The sequence below is a fragment of the Bos indicus x Bos taurus genome, chromosome 15 (genome assembly GCF_003369695.1).
Source record: "Bos indicus x Bos taurus breed Angus x Brahman F1 hybrid chromosome 15, Bos_hybrid_MaternalHap_v2.0, whole genome shotgun sequence".
Lineage (NCBI taxonomy): Eukaryota > Metazoa > Chordata > Mammalia > Artiodactyla > Bovidae > Bos > Bos indicus x Bos taurus.
The window spans coordinates 42,197,987-42,217,811 of NC_040090.1; the positions used below are offsets into that span (position 1 = coordinate 42,197,987).

General features: G+C 45.8%; 1 protein-coding gene across 5 annotated transcripts in view; it reads right to left on the reverse strand.

Moving 5' to 3' along the window:
* MRVI1 (murine retrovirus integration site 1 homolog) overlaps window positions 1-19,825 on the reverse strand; it is a 126,312-nt gene continuing 106,487 nt past the window's right edge. For all 5 annotated transcript variants that reach the window (XM_027563270.1, XM_027563269.1, XM_027563272.1 and 2 more), the window contains exons 18-21: window positions 19,274-19,338; window positions 11,288-11,407; window positions 9,824-9,958; window positions 1-3,539 (exon numbers count right to left, since the gene is read on the reverse strand). In XM_027563270.1, the coding sequence (XP_027419071.1) occupies window positions 3,296-3,539; window positions 9,824-9,958; window positions 11,288-11,407; window positions 19,274-19,338 (564 nt within the window). In that variant the 3' untranslated portion in view covers window positions 1-3,295. The remainder of the gene's footprint in view (window positions 3,540-9,823; window positions 9,959-11,287; window positions 11,408-19,273; window positions 19,339-19,825) is intronic.

The window sequence follows — 19,825 nt, forward strand, 5'->3', positions numbered from 1 at the left end:
AAGGTTTGGAAATGTGCTTTTATTTTCAAACTCAGGTACGTGACACTCTATAGTTCAATGCTAGCACACCTGTGTGAGGTTTAACAACATTAGGAACTGCCAGCCAGTGATACATAAGCCCCGCATCTCCCTCTCCTCTTACTCCGCCAGGCTGTATATGGGAGTGACACAGAAAGTGAAGGTCCTCTAGGAGGGGACATCGCGGCACCAACAACAGAGTCCTAGGGCCAAGCAGAAATGTCAGACCTCAGAGGCATGGTGAAGGAAGGGAACTTTTATTTCTGATCAATATCACTCACTGTTGGACATACAGGGCCTGTTTCTCTCCATTTCACTGCTGCTTTGGCAACAGTTCCAATTGCATTAGGTCCATCTTCGCTTTTAAGAAATACCGAGGAGTCCTGTTTCAGGAATGCCCTTGGTAATGCAATTACTCGTTTGCTCCTTCTGATCACTTCTTGTCCTTGACTTCCCTTACTCATAGAGTCGTTTGGCTGAGGGCCTGGTCTAGAAGCATTCTTGCAGGCCTTTCCATGAAGCAGCTGGAGGCTCAAGAGCTCACGGCAGCTCCTCTCCTGGCCTTTGTCTCAACTGGAAACAAAGGTGGGAACCCTGTGGCCAAGGGGGCAATGGGTCAGCTCGGCCCAGTCCTTCTTCGGGGCAGGCTGAGACTGGCCAGCCCAGAGTCCTGCTCACAGCCACACTCTCCAGAGCTCTGTTTACATCCTGCCTTTGGCTCTGAGGGCCTAAAGCTCCTTCGGTGTGTCTGTTCCCCCTTGAAGAGGTAGGGCAAACCATCCATCAGTGAATCCAATGTCCGTCTGCCTTGATCTGCGCCTCTTTACCTTAATGGCACATCCTTGGTCAACCCTGGCTTGGACTTCTCTCACAGTGGTTTTCTCGACACTGAAAAGGGTGCCCCCTCCCCGCCTCCAAAAAAAAAAAAAAAAGCTGTTTTACCGAGGGGTCCTGATCTAGGTCGGTCTTTCTGAAAGAAGTGATTGCTTCAAGCCCAACCCTTTAGTTTGGAAATGATGTTAGGTCACAGAGTAGATTGAAAAAATACTAGAATAAGTTGAGGCTAATAAAGATGTGATTTCTCTCATTCACCATTTGAGATGGTGGTGGTGAGGATGCTGGTGCTGGGAAGTATGAAAAATGTCAGCTGTTCCCAGACTGCTCTCCACCACCTTGCACACTCATTCTTCTGACCAACATTAAATGACACCCTCCCAAGCATCAGCCACCATGCTAGGCACTTACCCAGAGAATGGGTAAGACATGGTTCTTGTCTTTGAGGATAAACGCTTGGAAAGACAGACACATAAATAAGTTATTAATATTATGATACACTATAGTAATGCTCATTAGTAGTAGTAATGAAAATGTTTTAAAAGTGCTGAAAAGTACAGAGAAGGGTATGACCTATTAATGTGGTCTGGTGTGGAGTTGGAGGGAGGCCATGAAAGCTGCCTGGAGCGGGTGATTTTTGTACTTGGTCCTGAAGAGTGACCAGAAGAAAAGAGGAGCACGGCAGAAGAAAAACGAGCATGAGAAAACAGTCTAGTTTGGGAACCAGAAATGACTTGGAGTGGCTGAAGGGCTACCTAGGGGTGTGGGGCTGAAACAGAACATGACTAGATAGAAGACCTTTGGAAAAGGCAATTTAGTGCAGGGGTAAGAGCATAGCCTCTGGGACCAGCCTGGCTGGGTTTAACTTCCAACCCCATGGGTATCCTTGGCAAGTTACTTGTGTTTTTGTGCTTCAGTTTCCTTATGTGAAAATGGGAAGAGCCATAGCTTTTTTCTTTTTCGTGAGGACACAGTGAATGAATCCTTATATAATACCAGTGTTTGGCCCACAGTAAGTTCTACATAGGGTCAGCAATAAAAGCAAATGACAACAGCAAAACAAAAGCAAAGACACCACCATAAAAGCCACACAGAAACCAGCACTCCCCAGATCTGATGCAGAAGAAGGCAGGCAGTGGCTATCCAGGTGGAGCAGGAAGTCAAGCTGCAGGTGGGATTTGCTCTGTTTTCTGCTAAATAATGGGAAAGCTCCAAGACCTACACTTGTGTTGGGAATCCCACCGAAACTGGAGCCTTGTGGCAGAGATGCACACTTGCACGTGGGCACAGGAAAGTTGAAGCACACCATGTTTCTTCCCTTCCCAGAGAGAACAAAGTGGGGACAGACCATGCTGTAAGCATGCATGTGCGCTCAGCTGTGTCTGACCCTCTGTGACCCCATGGACTATAGCCTGTGAGGCTCCTTTGTCCATGGGATTTTTCAGGCAAGAGTACTGGAGTGGGTTGCCGTTTCCTCCTCCAGGGCATCTTCCCAACCCAGGGATCGAACCTGTGTCTCCTGCATTGGCAGGTGGATTCTTTACCACTGAGTCACCTGGGAAGCCCCCACCATGCTGTATAGCAGCTTAGAATTAACACTGGAAATGGAGACCAGCAAGTTCACCATGCAAGTCATGAGTTTTCAGTGTTTCTCAAACATCGTAAACCCATGTGGAGAGCTCACTGAACAGGTAAGTGCCTGGTGACTGCCCCACATGTGAAAATCTGTGGGTTGGCTTTATGCACAACACACACCCAGAGCACACATTTGGAGGACAGTTGACTTCATGCACGTGTGTGCTGTGTGTGTGTGTGTGTGTGTGTGTGTGTGTTGTATGTGTACAGAGGCATATGTATTAATTTACATCTTCCCATTTCATTTCAAGCACTGAGCTAAAATCAGCCTAAATATTTTTCTGAGAAATCTTTCCATCTTCTGTAAAAAAAACTCTGATTGCAATGAGGAGGAGGGGAGGCTGAAGGAGAGTCAGTAAGAATGAGATGTGAAATGGGAAGATACTCATGTTGCTATTCCAAATTCCAGGTCTGATCCTCAGGGCAGAGTTAGCCCTTAGGCACAATTGTTCCTGATTTCCAATCGATTGTAGAGAGGAAAACCAAGGAGAGTGGGCTTTTCATGTTTGCCTGTGAGGAAGGTATTTTGTTTCTCCCCAGCCATCTGAACTGGTGCAGCCACCTTCCCTCCTCTTCAAGTCCCCTGGTGACGGCTACTTCCTTGTCCACTGATGCTTTCTGTTGATCCTCCAGGAACATCAGCTATTGTGTGTGAATAGCTCCCGCAGGGGTGCCAAGTGGAAAGAACCCCTGCTTGTTCCCCTGATGGCAGCAGTGGCATGCCCATGCCCACGCCTGACGCGTCACGCTTGAGGAGAGGGCGACAGGCTGTGCGCTGGAGCAGGGCACTGCCTGAGCGTTGGGTTTTCTACTGCTCTGTAGGCTGCTCATGCTGGAGTCCTGAGCTCCACCAGGAGTCCCGTTGGGCTGCCGAGCACGTGGATTTCCCAAGGGACCCGTCGGCCTGCTCTACGCAAGAGTTATGGGAACCGTAGAGCCCCAGCACGACAGTCAAGACCAGCATCGCCGCGGCCATCATCCAGATGACTTGCCAATGCTGACACAGTTTGGGATACATGACTTGTAAGAAATGAACCAGTTCTTCAAGTTTGCTGTCAAATGAAAAAAACAGGTGGAGGGTTTAGTATATTGGACACATATAAGATGCCCCAACCCATACTTCTGCCTGGAATACTTTCCAAGTTGTCTTGAGCCATGGTTCTCAAACTCAGCTGTGCAGAATTGCTTAGCAGTAATTATTCAAAATACCCCAGGACTACAGACTAAGAATCTTCAAAGGTATGGTCCAAGAGTCTGCAGTTTAAAACATTTCCCCAGGTGATTCTAAGTCTATAACCTTTATATTAGGAGTGACTGGGTTAGACCACTCTATTTGTGTGATCATTCAGCCTCTGACACATGCCCTCATCTATTCATGAGACAGTCATTGACATCTGAACTCCCCTAAGGCCCGAGATCCAGGCTGGCTGACCCAGACTCCCATGCATCCACGCAGGCCCAGCATCTTATCTGTACTTAGTGTCACTAATGTAGAGATCAGCTCCACGTTATAACCTGTCCCCTGCCTCCATGTTCAGAGGCATAATTTGTTGTGCTCAGCTCCACATATGACCATGTCCAGAGTGGAAGGACTGTGATAAATTCCTAGAAGACTCCTGAATAATAAATGAAGACGTTGAATAATAAATGACATGGAACCAGTAACCTCAAGAGCTCACTTTAAACCATCCCAGGGGATTCCAGAGAACTCCTAGCCTCCGGCAACCTCAGGGTGACTTATTCAAGTATTTTCTCAGTCCTAGTAATCTTCCTTCCCAGTGAAATAGGTAGCCAACAGGAATTTGCTGTATGGCTCAGGAAACTCAAATGGGGACTCTGTATCAACCTAGAGGGGTGGGATGGGGAGGGAGATAGGAGAGGATATATGTATACCTATGGCTGATTCATGCTGAGGTTTGACAGAAAACAACAAAATTCTGTAAAGCAATTATCCTTCAATTAAAATATATATTTATATATAAATATAAAATAAATCTTCCTTCCCAAATATCTCTTCCTCCACTTTGTCTGGTCTCTCCACACTTTTCTCTCCTCTCTCATTGCCATTCATCCCCTCACCTCTGCTTTTTGCCTGTGTCCCCCCCGCATCCTTGGCTTCCCAGGTGGCTCAGATGGTAAAGCGTCTGCCTGCAATGTGGGAGACCCAGGTTCGATCCCTGGGTTGGAAAGCTCCCCTGGAGAAGGAAATGGCAATCCACTCTAGTACTCTTGCCTGGAAAATTCCATGGGTGGAGGAGCCTGGTAGGCTACAGTCCATTGGGTCGGAAAGAGTCAGACATGACTGAGTGATTGAACTGAAAAGACATTTGGTCAGATGGCCCACTTGTAAGAGTCCATTCTTGAAGCTATCTGGACATACTCATTAAGCTGGAATTTCTTCCCAGCCCCCCTTTCTTCCCACCTCCCCACCCTTTCCTTTTTCTTCTCTTCCTGACTGCCTTTCAACTTTTCCACTCTTTTTTTGTGGCACAGTGAAAAGATGGTTGGATGGCATCACTGACTCGATGGACCTGAGTTTGAGCAAGCCCTGGGAGTTGGTGATGGACAGGGAAACCCGGCATGCTGCAGTCTATGGGGTCGCAAAGAGTTGGACACGACTGAATGACTGAACTGAAAAGACATTTGGTCAGATGGCCCACTTGGAAGAGTCCATTCTTAAAGTTCTCTGGAGAAGCCCTGGACACACTCATTAAGCTGGAATTTCTTCCTGTTTCTAATCCCAGATTGATCAATCAATCCATCTAAAACTGAGAATACTGAACATCACCAAATGGAGGAGGTGAGAAGTGACAGGAGGGCCTTCTCCAGATCCTGAAGCTCACATAGACCCTGAAATATGCAGGCCACTTGCTGAGAAGTAGACAGCTCTAGTTGCCTTACAATGGGTAGAAAGATTAAACAAATACCCTCTGTACAGAGGGATCAGATGCTCAGAGTACCTGCCTTGGATGTTAAAGCATTGGTTGATTTCTTTTCCACATGGGAAACCACTGATAATTGTTTCAGAAGTAGTTAAGCAAAGCAAAACAGTGAGCACATGAGCCAAGGTGGAAAATCATTGGCTACTTTCATAACTGTAGGGGAGAGAGAATTTGGAAATGGAAGCTTGTTTTCTTTTGGCACCATTTTGATTCTTTAACTTCTATTTAGATACAGTTGGATGCTATGGCACAGTCTTTCTTCTGGGCTGTATTTTTCTGGGCCCCAAAACAAGCTGCTGGAGCTGGAAGAATCCCACTCTCACTTCATCCCTTAGAGGGATTGGGAAGGAGGAGGGTAAGATAGGCTTCATGACTCTCAGCTGGTTACCTATTTAAAGTCTATAAAAATGATTAGAAATAGAATTATTGATTAGAAATAGAATTCCTTCGGAAATCAATTTTTGGTTGCTCTGAGTTCTACCTACTCCTCCATTGGGAGGAGTGAGGTTGCTCCCCCGTCACCTGGGCTAGGAGATGCTGCGTGGGGAGCTCAATACCTCGCAGTTTGGGCACATGGTGAGTGGGCTGGTGTGTGACTCCCACCTGAGGGATCTGAAGAATGAGAATCTTGCTGAACTACTTGATGCCATCAGAACACGGGGCCATGAGACCGAGAACCATCCTCCCGCCGCTAGTGGGCCAGAGATGCGTATTTCATTTTAACTGGGTATAGGCAGGAGAGGGAGAGCTGGCACCCGATGTCATAGACCTGGAAACACTACCAAGAAGCTGAGTACGGAAGCTACACTTTCAGCTGCCCAAGGACTGAGAGAGAGATTATAAGTAGCCAGCCAGAAGACCTGCATTTGACCTCACAAAGGGAATTGCAGTTGAGAGATCCTCAGTAATGGTGTGTGTGTGTGGGAGGGGGGCGGTGGTGTGGGGTTCTCTGAAGGTTCCCTAAAACACCACACTGAACAAAATCAGAAAGTCAGGGGACTTCCCTCGTCCGGTGGCTAAGATCCTGAGCTCCCGATGCAGGGGGCCCGGGTTCAATTGCTGGTCAGGGAAATAGATCCCACATGCCACAACTAAGACCTGGCACAACCAAATAAATTAGTAAGCTAAGCTAAGTCACTTCAGTCGTGTCCGACTCTGTGCGACCCCATAGACGGCAGCCCACCAGGCTCCCCCGTCCCTGGGCTTCTCCAGGCAAGAACACTGGAGTGGGGTGCCATTTCCTTCTCCAATGCATGAAAGTGAAAAGTGAAAGTGAAGTCGCTCATCGTGTCCGACTCTTAGCGACCCCGTGGACTGCAGCCTACCAGGCTCCTCTGTCCATCGGATTTTCCAGGCAAGAGTACTGAAATAAATTAGTAAAATAAATATTAAAAAAAATCAGCCTTAAATCCCTGCTGAGGCCTTGAGCCTGCTCACAATAAGACCAGTGAAGTAATACCTTCCCTACCCTTAATCTCCATCCCCTTGCCCAGCCCTGGAGAGGTCAGGCACTACATTTACTAAGCTCAGTGGAGGGCACGAGTGACAGAGAGCAAGAAGTCAACTCTGGCCCCACTATTGGCTTCCTTCCTGAAGCAGAGCCAAGCTGACTGGAGGCAGGAAGGGATGGGTAGAAGGTTGAACTTTTTAAGTTCAGGATTTTGACTATTTCAGGGATCTAGCCATTTAAATGACTGAAATGAGGTTATTCTTGGGACTTCAAGTTGATCAGAGGACTTCTATTTTCTGATAGTTATTGGAAAAATAAAGGAGTCTGCCTAATATCATCTTAACCCCATGGAACAGTTCTGCAGAGACACTGAGAGCCAAGACAACAGTTTTCTGTTGCATCTTATGAGTCTCATTCATTCAGTGCATTACATAAATGTCAGAAGACTAATGTTCTCTGTTTTAATATAGTTAAGATCTTGGGTTGATTCACCCAATAAGTTCATTGAAGCTGATCCTCCAGAAAGTAATATTGAGAACAGATTATATTATTATAATAGAGGAGAGATTCAGTGTTTCAGGTTGAAAGTCTTCAATAAAGGGTTGGCTGCTGGGGTGATTCTAGTGTTTTTCAAATGTACTAAATAGGACATTGGAGAAGGCAATGGCACCCCGCTCCAGTACTCTTGCCTGGAAAATCCCATGGATAGAGGAGTTTGGTAGGCTGCAGTCCATGGGGTCACTAAGAGTCGGACACGACTGAGCGACTTCACTTTCACTTTTTACTTTCATGCATTGGAGAAGGAAATGGCAACCCACTCCAGTGTTCTTGCCTGGAGAATCTCAGGGACGGGGGAGCCTGGTGGGCTGCTATCTATGGGGTCGCACAGAGTTGGACACGACTGAAGCGACTTAGCAGCAGCAGCAAATAGGACATGGAACTTTTCACAACTTCAGACCTTGCTTGTTAGTGAGATGCCAAAATTTAGTGGTGGGAATTGTGCTTGAGTAGAGGTGCCTGCAGGCAACTGTGTGTGTTAGGGACTTGGGGATGAATGCATTGTCTGGCATTCGAGACAATGGCTCTTGGGATTGGTCTGGGTTGGGTGACCCGTGAGGAAGGGATCCTGTGACTGTGAGTGGGCAGTTTCTCTGATAGCAGTCTCAGTCGTTATGGAGACGATGATGCCACACTGCTGAGCCTGAACAGGTGAAGCTGCACCATGTGCTAAGGACCCTTTTGAGGCTGTGCTGATGCCTGGTATCCATCCCCCGAGGTCCAGGCATGTTCTTAAGACCAGAAAGTGAATCTGAGAGGGAGCAGGGATTGGGAGAGAGAAGAAGGCCTTTCAGGATCAGCAGGACCAAGAGAACACTCTTGGACGATGGATGTGAAGGGCAACCATTGCCATGCACTGCTGACCAAGAGCTGGAGAGAGGGAGAGCTGGACACAGCCTCTCCTCTGCTGGGATTCCACGAATTAGAAGGGAGCCGCCAATGGCCCAAGATCAAACCAGCTAGATAAGGATTCTAGCCCTGTACTTTGTAAACCAGTTTGTTTATATTCCATGTACTCTCTGTGGTCTGTTCCTTTTGTTCTTTCTTGGTGTTTGGAAGTTTTAGAAGGCCCAGCCTGTCTTTTGTTTTGAAGGGAGCCAATGATGGACAGGGAGGCCTGGCGTGCTGCAATTCATGGGATCGCAAAAAGTCCGACACGACTGAGCGACTGAACTGAACTGAAAGAAAGGGCTGTTGTCAGGCCTGGGCTTGACTGCGTTAAAGGAGAGGAGATAGTGTGGTGGCCAACAAAATGAGAGCAGAGGACCCCCCAGGAGGGACAGAAGACCGAGAAAGACAGGACCCAGTCGCTCAGAGCAGGGACTGTGCTTTGATTGTGAACACTGGGCTTCTCTCCCTAGAAGAGGTAGTGCATCCTAGCACACATTTGTTTCCAGCTGTGAAACACTTTCTCTTCCCATGAACGCTGGAGTTGACTCATGAAGGCTAATGTCTCTTACTCTGGTTGAATCTTCCAACTGGGCTCTGCTGCTTGTTCTTATGTGCTTTGAAGCATATCCATCTCACTTTGAATCTGCATTTTATTACATGTTTCATTGCATGCATATGATTTCCAGAGTCTGCTAGCAATGAGACACAGACAACATACCCTATCCCAAATGAAGCAGCTGATTAGATTAATTGATCATTTTTGACTGAAGTCATCCTGGACTGAAGGTAGCCTGGGAGTCTAAAAGCAGTAACTTTGGTGAAGTGTTCCAAGTTAGCTGTAACTACATTTTAAAAATCCAAAACTCAAGACTTCTAGTTTAAATGTGCTAATAGAGATAATAGGGCCGGATATACAAAATTGGGCCCCTCTGGTAAAACCCAGGATGTCAATTTGTCACTATATCCATAAGGTACAGGTAGGGCAAGATGCTGGACCTACATTACCTTTATCTACATGTTACATAGATTTTTCATGATTTTGTGGAAAATACGCTTAAAATACAAAATATATTTGGTCACCATGGAAGAAACATTTTGGAGACTCATGTTTGCCACAAAGTTGAGTTGTCCCCTATCTCTACGCGTTCTCTCCACCCCTATCCTCCTCTAGGGCTTGCGGTCAACTCCCTTGACCTTGGATCTCTCATGGGAATGGCTGGGCAGTGAGTTAACTGTGGTCCCTTGCATTTTCTCAGCTCTTAGGAACTCCTGACCCCACCCTTGGCCACCACTGACCCCTAAACCCTGGCAACCCCCTCCTTGTTAACTACTTGGACTCTTTGGGATTCCCTCTGCCTCCTCCTCCAACACGAGTTCCCTCCTGGTTTCTGTTGGCTGCTCACTTGGGCCCTGGACGGCCTTGGACTGGCCCCTCCAGGGATGCTGTGCAGTGAAAGGGACTGAGGCCCAAGTTAGCAACTGTGAGGGCTGCAACCTGCTTCTCTGCTCCTTCTCCTCTTCCTCAGTTTCTGCCGCCTCCTCTGGCTCCTCTGGGCTCTCGCTCTTCTGTTCTTCTTCCTCCTCCCTCAGGCCTTGAAGCTCCTTGGTTTTCTTTAGACCTTCTTGGTATCTGGAAGGCAACAATGAACAACTGAGTCTGGAAAGGCCAGCAGATGCAGAGCATCCTTCCCCGAGTTGCTAGAGGAGGGACTCTGAGCACTTGCTGGGATTCTGCACTCACTTCCTGTGGCTCCACACAATAGGGAAAAGCCACCACATCCCACAGTGGCTCATATCAGGACGGTTTCCCTTCACCCCCCGGTCATCCTTCCTGTTTATGTGAAAGTGTGACAAAACAGATGGGCAAAAAATGTGGGTGCAGTCTCCTGGCTAGATTCTTCTCCAACAAACCATTTGGGAGGGCTAAGGACTGCATGTGCTCTCTGTGTGGCCTTGGAGCCTTGGCTACTCCCCTGAGAGAAGGAGGGGTTGGCACCCATTGCACAGGTGATGGAACATTCTGAGAAAGTGACAAGAGTACAGCTTGGCCTGGGGAAGGTGGGGCTCATACACAGGCTTGGTGGGAAGCTCTGTGGAAGTGAAATGCACACAAGTTCTCTGTAAATGGTCACAAAGGCAATGGAAGCATTCACTCCCCTCCATTCTAAGTACAGAGGATAGGTATGGGTGAAAAGACAGGCTTTTCGAGAGAAATCTTCTGACTTCCTTCTCCCAGTCTTAATATTACCCTGAACATACATTTTGCTCATCTAACAACTGAGTGTTTAAGGCCAGCACAGTTGGGCTGGGGCAAACCCCACTGTGGTTGTAGGTGCCACCACACCAAAGCCCACAGGTTCCATGTCAGAGAGAGGCTGCATCTCCCTCAGGGGCTACAGGGCAAGAAGCTCAGGATGCAGTGCCTGGTCAGAGGTAGTTCTTTACCTGGCTGGGCTGGGGCCCTGCTCAGTATTCTGTCCCATCAGTGACTGACAACAGGCCAAAGGTGCTATTGCAGCTCAACTGGAGAAGGGAGTGGCTAGAAGTTGAGGGGACTCCTGTGGCAAGAAGGGATGACTGAGGCAGTTCTGGGAAGTGGGGCTGCAGCTGCTCCTGGACACTGCTGGCAGCGGCGTGACTGCTCTGGGCATGTGTCAGGAAGTCTCAGGCACCACCAAGAGGAACCCACCCAGGGCCTTAGACTTCCAGATCATTCTGGTGGCTTTATGCCTAAAAAGAGGGCAGTCTGGTTATTATCTAACCACACCCTCTTGCCCCATTTCCTCCTGTCTTTCCTGTGGAACAGTACTGCTCTTTTCTATATAATTCCTTACTCAGGCAAGGAGGTCCTGGGGCCATGAGTTGCTTCCCTAAATCCATTAAGAAACAGGAAAGGTCTGTGGGAAGGTATCTTGTGAGACGTGCCAGGTGACCTTAGGGCTGCTGACAGCTGACTCACCCCTTGTTGTAAGCTTCTTCCTCCATCCTGGCCTTAGCCTCCTGGCTGATCCCCTCCAGGCAGCTCGGAGTTGGCACAGAAGCAGAGGCTTCACAATCTGGGTCGCCATTTGTCTTTCCACTAGTGAGAAGGCAAGGACAGGACATCCTTTCAGGGACAGATAGGGCATCTGAAAACCAAACCATGTCTTTGGCCTGTTCCTGGACAGAAGTGAGGAAGCTCATTCGGGTTGAATCTATTTCAATCTTTCTATCTTGAGATAAGATTCTTTTTTTAAAGGCTCTGGTCCATGAATCCTCCCTAGACCCCCAAACATCCAGTACTGTACCAGCTCCCCTTTTCCCTCCTGCTCTCAAACCCACTTCCATTCTTTTTCCAAGAGATGCTGTGAGTAGACAGCCAGCTATTGGGAGCTCCAGGGTACTAAGAGGAAGAAGACGGGGTGGACCAAATGTTCAGAGTCATCCCATCCCTGCAGTCCGTCTTCTGCTTCATTCATTTAAATATCTACCCAGGATTAAGTCACAGGCACCTTGTAATGTGCTGGGGAGACATTAGAAAACAAAAGAAAAAGTCTTAGCCAACATGGAGCACAGCAGGAGAAAACGCCCACAAAAATCAAGAAAAAATATAAAATTAATTACAAATTGTGATGACTTTTATGAGAGAAATAAACTCTGTGCAATGACAGAAAATAACAAGGGAAGAACCTGCTTAGATTGAATGGCTACAAAAGACCTCTTGGAAATGGAATAGCAGACCTGAAAGATGAGAAGCCAGCACGTCTATGGCAGAGGGAAGATCATCCCAGGTAGAGGATACAGATGTGTGAAGACCTTGAGATACAAAAGATGTGAAGTTTGAGGGACTGAAGAGAGGCAATGAAGTAAGAGTTAACTTCTGGATAAGATATGTTTTTGATGCCTGTGAGGTATCTAGTTGGAGATGCCAAGTTGGTAGTTGTATGTACCATAGTGCTTAAGAGGAGAGCTCTAGACTGGAGATATTCAGAAGATAGCTGGTATTTAATGCCAGAGGAATGGAAAAGAATGTCTGGGGACAAGTATGAGGAAAGATGAGAAGACAACCCAGGACCAAGCCACGTGCATATCCACCCTTAGCTCAGGTAGAGAAGGAGGAACCTGCAGAGGAGCTTAGAAGTAGCAGCCAGAGAGGTAAGAGGAGAATCCGGAGAGTGTGGAGTCCTGGGAGCTGAGAAAGTGTAAGCAGCTCTTTGTGGGAAACCTCCTTCAGCAGGAAGCCCCTTTCCTTGTCACTTTAGCAAAGCTATATTGAAACTAACCATTCATTCATTTATTCATGCCGTACAGCATGTAGGATCTTAGTTCCTTGACCAGGATTCAATCTACTTCACTCCACCCCACCCCATCCCACCCTGTGTTGGAAGCTCAGAGTCTTAACTACTGGTCTGCCAAAAAAGTCCCTGTAACTAATTTTTAAACCAGGCACCACCATGCTCTACTTATCTCTGGCTCAAGCACAACTTGCCTAACTTTTTGGTTCCTCCTATAGATCAAAAAGGTAGAAATGAAGAATAAGTTAACAGATGACCAGATCTATTCCCTAGCTCCCCATTCAGTCATCTCCCAAACAACCATGTGACCAAACTGTGTGAACAATATAACATCTAGAGTCAATGAGACTACATGCAGTGGGGGGATAGTGACCACTCTGACCCGCATCCCAGTAATTAACTGAGATGACTTCCCTCCTTCCGCTTAAAGGTTTCCTGGCCATGCAGGATCTTTGGAGGTGTTTTTGGGGGACAGTGAGTCCATCTTCACAGACTACCAGCATTCCAATGAAAGGAATTTTCCTTTCTACCATTTTACTAATTTTGTAAGCGGCGAGCAATGGGACCCTCTTCCCCCGCCCGCCCCTAACATGGAAAGCGTGTCAAGGAGGGAGCATTGTCTCTCACACACACACTTCTGAGAATCTGACTCAGATGTGTATAGGAAAAGTGACTCTTGGATTGGATACCATGGAGGGCAAGAAGAGCTCTGGTGACACGGCAAGAACCAGATTGGAAAGGGCTGAGTGAAGACTGGGAAGTGAGAAAGGTGAAGATGTGGACACAGGAAACTGACAAGGCCAGGGAGCAGGGGGACTGTGCAGCTGAAGCAGTGGGTCAAAGGACAGAAGCACATGTGAATGTGGATAGAAATGGTTCAGTAGAGGGGATGAGAGAAAAGGGAAGACCAAAGAAATAAATCCTTTGAAAAGGAAAGTAGGGACAGATCTTAGAAAGGTAGAGAAACTTCTCCTTACTCATAACAAAGGCAGGAAGGCAATGGAGATGGTGGGCTGGGAATCTGGCAAAGGAAGATGAGAGGAATCTTCTCTTCCAAGAGCTTAAATTTTCTCTATAAAATGGAAAAACAAGGTCATCTACTAAAAGTGAGAAGTAGGGAGGCTAGGCAATCTTGAGGAGGGTCGAGAAGGCATAAGCATCATGAGGTGGAGGTAAGGGGGACAAATGTGCTAGATTAAAGTAGGATAGCTGATGATGCCAGGAGTCCATTTGAGGTATGAAATCACGAGTTGAAAGGAAATATCCTGATGGCTGTGCTTTCTCTATGTATCCTGCAGCTCACCTAAGGGCCTGGAATTCCAATGGGAGTCTTGTCATGGCGGAGACCACAAACAAGGCAGAACAGTGACTAGGGCTTTGCAGCCAGGACTCTGAAGCTCACAGCTGCTACCCTCCCTGACATCTCGGCCAGGCTTCCTGAGTGAGTCTCCTCATTCTCAGCATCAGTTTCCTTGTCTTAGTTTCCTTCAGGCCTTGCAAAATTTACATTTCATCAGGTTGGAAACCAAAACCCATTGTGAACAAGAAAGAACACTCTAAAAATATCAGCTATTCATAACATTTCTCCTTTTTAAAATCACATTATCCACTCCCTTCTATGTGACCTCTGCCTAACGTACAGTTTCTTATTTTTCCAAATGATTGGGAAAAGAGCAGAAAAACAGAGCTACAGCCAAGGGCAGGGAAAGCCATTCTTGTACAAAATTTGGTGGTGGTGGTTTAGTCACTAAGTTGTGTCTGACTCTTGCGACCCCATGGACTGTAGCCCACCAGGCTCCTCTGTCCATGGGATTCTTCAGGTAAGAATACTGGAGTGGGTTGCCATTTCCTTCTCTAGGGGATCTTCCCAATCCAGGAATCAAACCCAAGTCTCTGCATTGCAGGCAGATTCTTTACTGACTGAACTACGGGGAAGCCCTTACAAAATATGGTAGGGTGTAAAATGTTTGCAGTTATTTCCTGACCCCTAGACTGAGTCTGTGTGTGTGTTACTTGCTCATTTGTGTCTGACTCTTTGCAATCCCACAGACTGTAGCCCACTAGGCTCCTCTGTCCATAGAATTCTCCAAGCAAGAATACTGGAGTGGGTAGCCATTTGTTTCTCCAGGGGTTCTTTTTGACTCAGGGATTGAACCCAGGTTTCTTTCACTGCAGACAGATTTTTTACCATCTGAGCCACCAGGGAAGCCCCTAGACTGAGCTTATAGTTCCTTAAATATCTTCTCCAACTATCTGGAATCTTCTCCCCATGCACTTCAAAGGCTTGGTTCAAATATATTTTCCTTTGTGAAACTCTTGCTAATGTTTTCCTCTCTCTCATACCCTCTGGTTAAAGTTGATCTCTCCCTCCCTTTATATCCTCAGGAAACCTCTTTTACAGCATAACTCAGAGCTATGGCACTTTTATACACATGCTCTTCCTTCTGTATGACTGTGATTGCAGAGTGTGTTTCGGTTTGAATGATGCTTAGCACATGGGAAGTGCCTCTAAGTGTTTGCTGAGCTGTACTGCCTTCACTGTGGCTCATCCCTGTCAGTTAATCTTACAAAATGGGCAGGTCCTCTATGTAAATGACTCTTTCCTGAGAACTCTGTGTTTGAACTGAGCTGAAGGAATCTCTACGCATGATCGTAAACCTGGAGCTGAGCACAGCCTGTGCCCACCTTGAGATTTCTGGGCCAGACACTCATGGATCTTGGCATCTGTCCCCAGTTCATAATCTTGTGTGCTTTCTTCCTGAGATGACTGATTAGAATGAGGCTCATTGTTCTCTCACATCCACTGGGTCAAAAATGTTTGTCATTGTGCTTAGCTCTCAGTAATGTGAAGAGATATTTAGTCAAAATGTGTTGTTTGACCTGCAGATATATTAGATTCTATTTTTCCCACGTGGTCAACGGTATTTGAAAGCGACTCCAGTCCTTTCCCATGGAGAGATCTTACCTTCTTGGACTCAGCTATGTCTGTAAGCCACCCCCATTACCAGGTTCCCTCAGACAAGTCCAGCCTGGGGGACCTTGGCTACAAGAACTCCCTGAGTCTCCATTACTCAGTCCCAGGTTCCTGGAGTTCACTAATAGGTTGATTGAGGGCTAATCCATTCCAGAAGACTATCAGCAAAGGGGAACTGTTTAACTATATATATTTATGTCATATAAAACCTGTAAGCAATTATCTTGACTGCTTCAAAAATGTAGAAAATGGTTATTTTACAGATCAAAGAGAAAATCGCTCTGTGCTATAGCAATATAATGGCCACTTTTATGAAACCAGCCCTGTGCACCACCCACATTTATGATGGTGCTGAGCCTTCACTGAATGGCTCTGTGTGAACTTTGCACTCCCATCTACTCCGCCCTCCACTCCATGCCTGGTCACCAAGTTCTTTCACAATAGCTCACAGGAGCTTTTTCAAAAATAGCCCTTAAATCCACTCTTTTCTTGTGTGTCACACTGAATTTCTTCCCATTTGTCCAGTTGGAGTGTCTATTAAGAGGTTAAGTGCATGCGATCTATTATCTACTAGCTGTGTATCCTCAGGTATGTGATGGTTTCTCTGAGTTTCAGTTTCCTCATCTATATTAATAGTATACCTTCCTCATGGTATTATAAGGATTAAAGGAGATCATTAATGTAAAGCAATTAGAACAGAACTTGGCATAAAGTAAGCATGCAGTAAATAATAAGAGTAATTCTCATTATCTTCAATATTATTCCTTGATTACTCCATACTTTATTGCCTTAGTTCCTGGAATGTTATTAACCTCCTAGTTACCTGGTTAACTATTATAACCTTCAGGTTTCACTTTTAACATAAATTGCTAGAGGAAATGTTTTCTAAGCAACCCCGATTACCAAAACTGGGTGATGTGCTCATTTTCTTGTATGTTGTTTCCTTATAGCCTGTTCTTCCTTCTGATATCACTCATCACACTATATTACAATAGGCTGCTTTCCATCTGTCTTTCCCATTATACTGTGAGCTCCTTGAGTGCATTCCAGGTACCTGGGTCTTGGTCATTAATTGGTGAAGAAATGAAAGACTATGAATAAACAGCTTTTTCAAGTTAAACTGAAACTGTTTCAAGTTAAAATGAAACTGTTCTTGAGCCTTATTCTATTTTAATCTTTAATACTAATTTTAAATATCTCTCTCTATTTTTCTCTAAGTCTACAGGTTCCTAGACCCTTGTTGAGTGAAGAACAGGTTTCTATGAAGTCATATGGAAGAACAAGGCTCAGAATTCTTTCAAGTTATTATTGGGAGTGCAGTCTGTGATCAGATATTTGCTTTTGAACTATCCGCAGGCAATATGATCTTCTCATCATATTTCTTGTGCTTAGCCAACTTCCCTCCTGCTCAATCACTGTATGCTTAGGGAAATGTGAGATCATTTAAACACAACAATCTAGATAGTAATACATATTAACCAATAATGCATTGTTTCTCTTTAACAGTATGGAAAAGGCAGTTATAAACAATTGTATTTCTGTTAGAATGGAAATTATGAATTCATTTTCACTCACAGATTGTCTCATTGCCGATCTCTTGGCAATCTATTAGATATTTCCAGTTCCATAAATTTAGATCAAAATTACTTTGCATCTTTTAGAAATCCAGAACGGAGAGTTGTTGTTAATCTGAATCCCTCCTCATTTGAATAGCCCTTCCCCTTTCTGCAGTCATCTTTATAGACTGGGTGTATTCCCAACAGGCAAGTCAACCACAGCATGGGAAATGTATCACAGTGGTCTTTTTGAATAGCCCATAAGAATGAGCAGCACGCAGTTGCTTCGTTAGGGTTTCTTGCTCGACTAGGTTCAGTCCTCACTCTGTCCCTGTCTCTCTCGGTTCTATACCCTTGGAATGGTGCTGTCACCATTGATCCTCATTCATTGCCACTCCTGATTCAGGGCTGCTACCTACTGTCCCCAGTTTCGTACCTCACTTTCTCCTACTTAAGGATAGTTCAGATCCTTGATGATCTCTGCTGCCTCAGATGGAAGCTCTCAGCTGGCCTGAGCATTCATTCTACAGAGTACAGGCCCTGCCCCATCCTGAAAGTCTGCTGGGGAGAAAGGGGATGTAGATCTTCTGCCTTGACTGGCTCTACAGGCTGAGGGTTGAGAATGGAGCCTTGTTAGGGCCCTCTTGGAAAGGGGGTTGGTGTGTCCTAAGGTGGGACTTGGGGGGAGAATTTTAGCATGCTTCTCACTCAGGGCATCAGATGGCTGTTTCTGGAGAGATTTCAGAGACCATGGACTGGACACCATGACTCTAGGGACTTGGCAAGATTCTGTAGGCTCCGTTACCTCCACACGGTTGTGAGTCTGTCACCCCTTTACAATGTCCCTGTAGTGATCAAAAAACAAGCAAACAAACAAAACACCCTACTCAACATGAAGGATCTCTAAGCTTTCTCTGGGTTAGGTGGAAAGGTGAAGAACTGCCCAACCAACTTCAAGATTAATGGACAGAGAATGAATCACTGAGTGATATGTTGGTGGTTGCATATACTGAGAAGTGAGGAAAACAGGCCGAGTCTGGGGTGGGGAGCTGGGAGCTTGCCTGTACTAAAAAAAGGCACACGACACAGACCTTCCTTGCCAGGTCAAGCAAAACTCTTCTAACAGCAATGAAAAATGAAGTACTAAAGCTGTCTCAAGGCAAGGAAGAAGGAAGAATAGAGGTGTATGTTCTACCAAATGAAGAAAGACATAAGGGGAAAGTTCTGAGAGGTGGCAGCTGTGATCCAGATGTTTCCAGCAAGTAAATGAAAGAATTGGAAAAGCAAGTTATAAACTTCTCTTGAGTATGTAGAAATAGCCTGCCTTGCTTCGGCTAAGGATGAAAAGAACTGCAAACAGCATAGAGGCCTAGAAAAGTTACATGTAGCAGAAACTGTTTGTTGCCAACCCATTATTCATTCTTCCTATTTCCTAACAGCAACATGATTTTGCCTGGGAATTTACTCTTCTTCATGGATCCAATTGCTCCATGGGAAGCTGATCTTCTCTTCCCATCTCCGGGGTATAGTTTAAAACTATGATGACAATCTCATTGTCAATCACATTGCCTGTGATTGGTTTAGAAAGGGACCATGTTCCAAATCTGCTAACAAGATAAAAAGGAAGACTGAAAGACTGGTTCCTAAGAAATAAACATGGGACAGGATGGTCCCTTTCTTCCTCAAGATGTTGTCATGTCTGGATGAAACACCTGGCATTAGCCATTTGTCACAAATCTGCTAATGAGGTCAACATGCATAGTGGGCAGAGACAAGGAAACTATAGAGGCTGAGCTGGGGCCCTGCCATACCAGGAAAAGCCTCACCTATTATTTAAATACCTTTGATTTGGGGCTTTCTTGCATCTGTAGCTCAAAGTATCCTAATGAATAAAGAAGGCTTCTGTCCCCTCTGGGCTCTTCTAGGATTGAGGCACACTTGCACTCATCTACAGCATCTTCCTTGTCCAGGAATTTTGCAAACTGGGTCTGAAATCTTTGTGGGTCTCAGAGTACCATTCATTTCCCCCTAGAACTTAATTTGCCTCCCACTGCATTTTGTGAGTGAGGATGGGAGGAAGGTGAGTTGGAGAACTTTTCCTCTGAGATCCCCAAAGTTAAGAAGAAAATGGACATACTTACTTTTCCAAAAGTGCAGGCAGTGCTGAGGAGACAGGTGGGTTGCCTTTCCCATTGGATGATTCTGACTGAATGGAAAACAGGAGATATTGAATTGAGGATGAGCTAGGAAGGGAGAAGCCAGGGCTGACCAGTCTCTGAATCCTGGGGTAGGGCCTAGGCATTGAATGTTCTATAAGTATCCTGTGTGATTTTAATGGAGAGCCCTGATTGCCAATCCCTAGTCTAAAGGAATGTATATTTGGAAACTGCAATGTACATTTAGTATAGTTTGGGAAATAGTCTCTGTTAAAACATACATGGGAAATAGATGGGGAAACAGTGGAAACAGTGTCAGACTTTATTTTTCTGGGCTCCAAAATCACTGCAGATGGTGATTGCAGCCATGAAATTAAAAGACGCTTACTCCTTGGAAGGAAAGTTATGACCAACCTAGACAGCATATTAAAAAGCAGAGACATTACTTTGCCAACAAAGGTCCGTCTAGTCAAAGCTATGGTTTTTCCAGTGGTCATGTAGGATGTGAGAGTTAGACTGTGAAGAAAGCTGAGCACC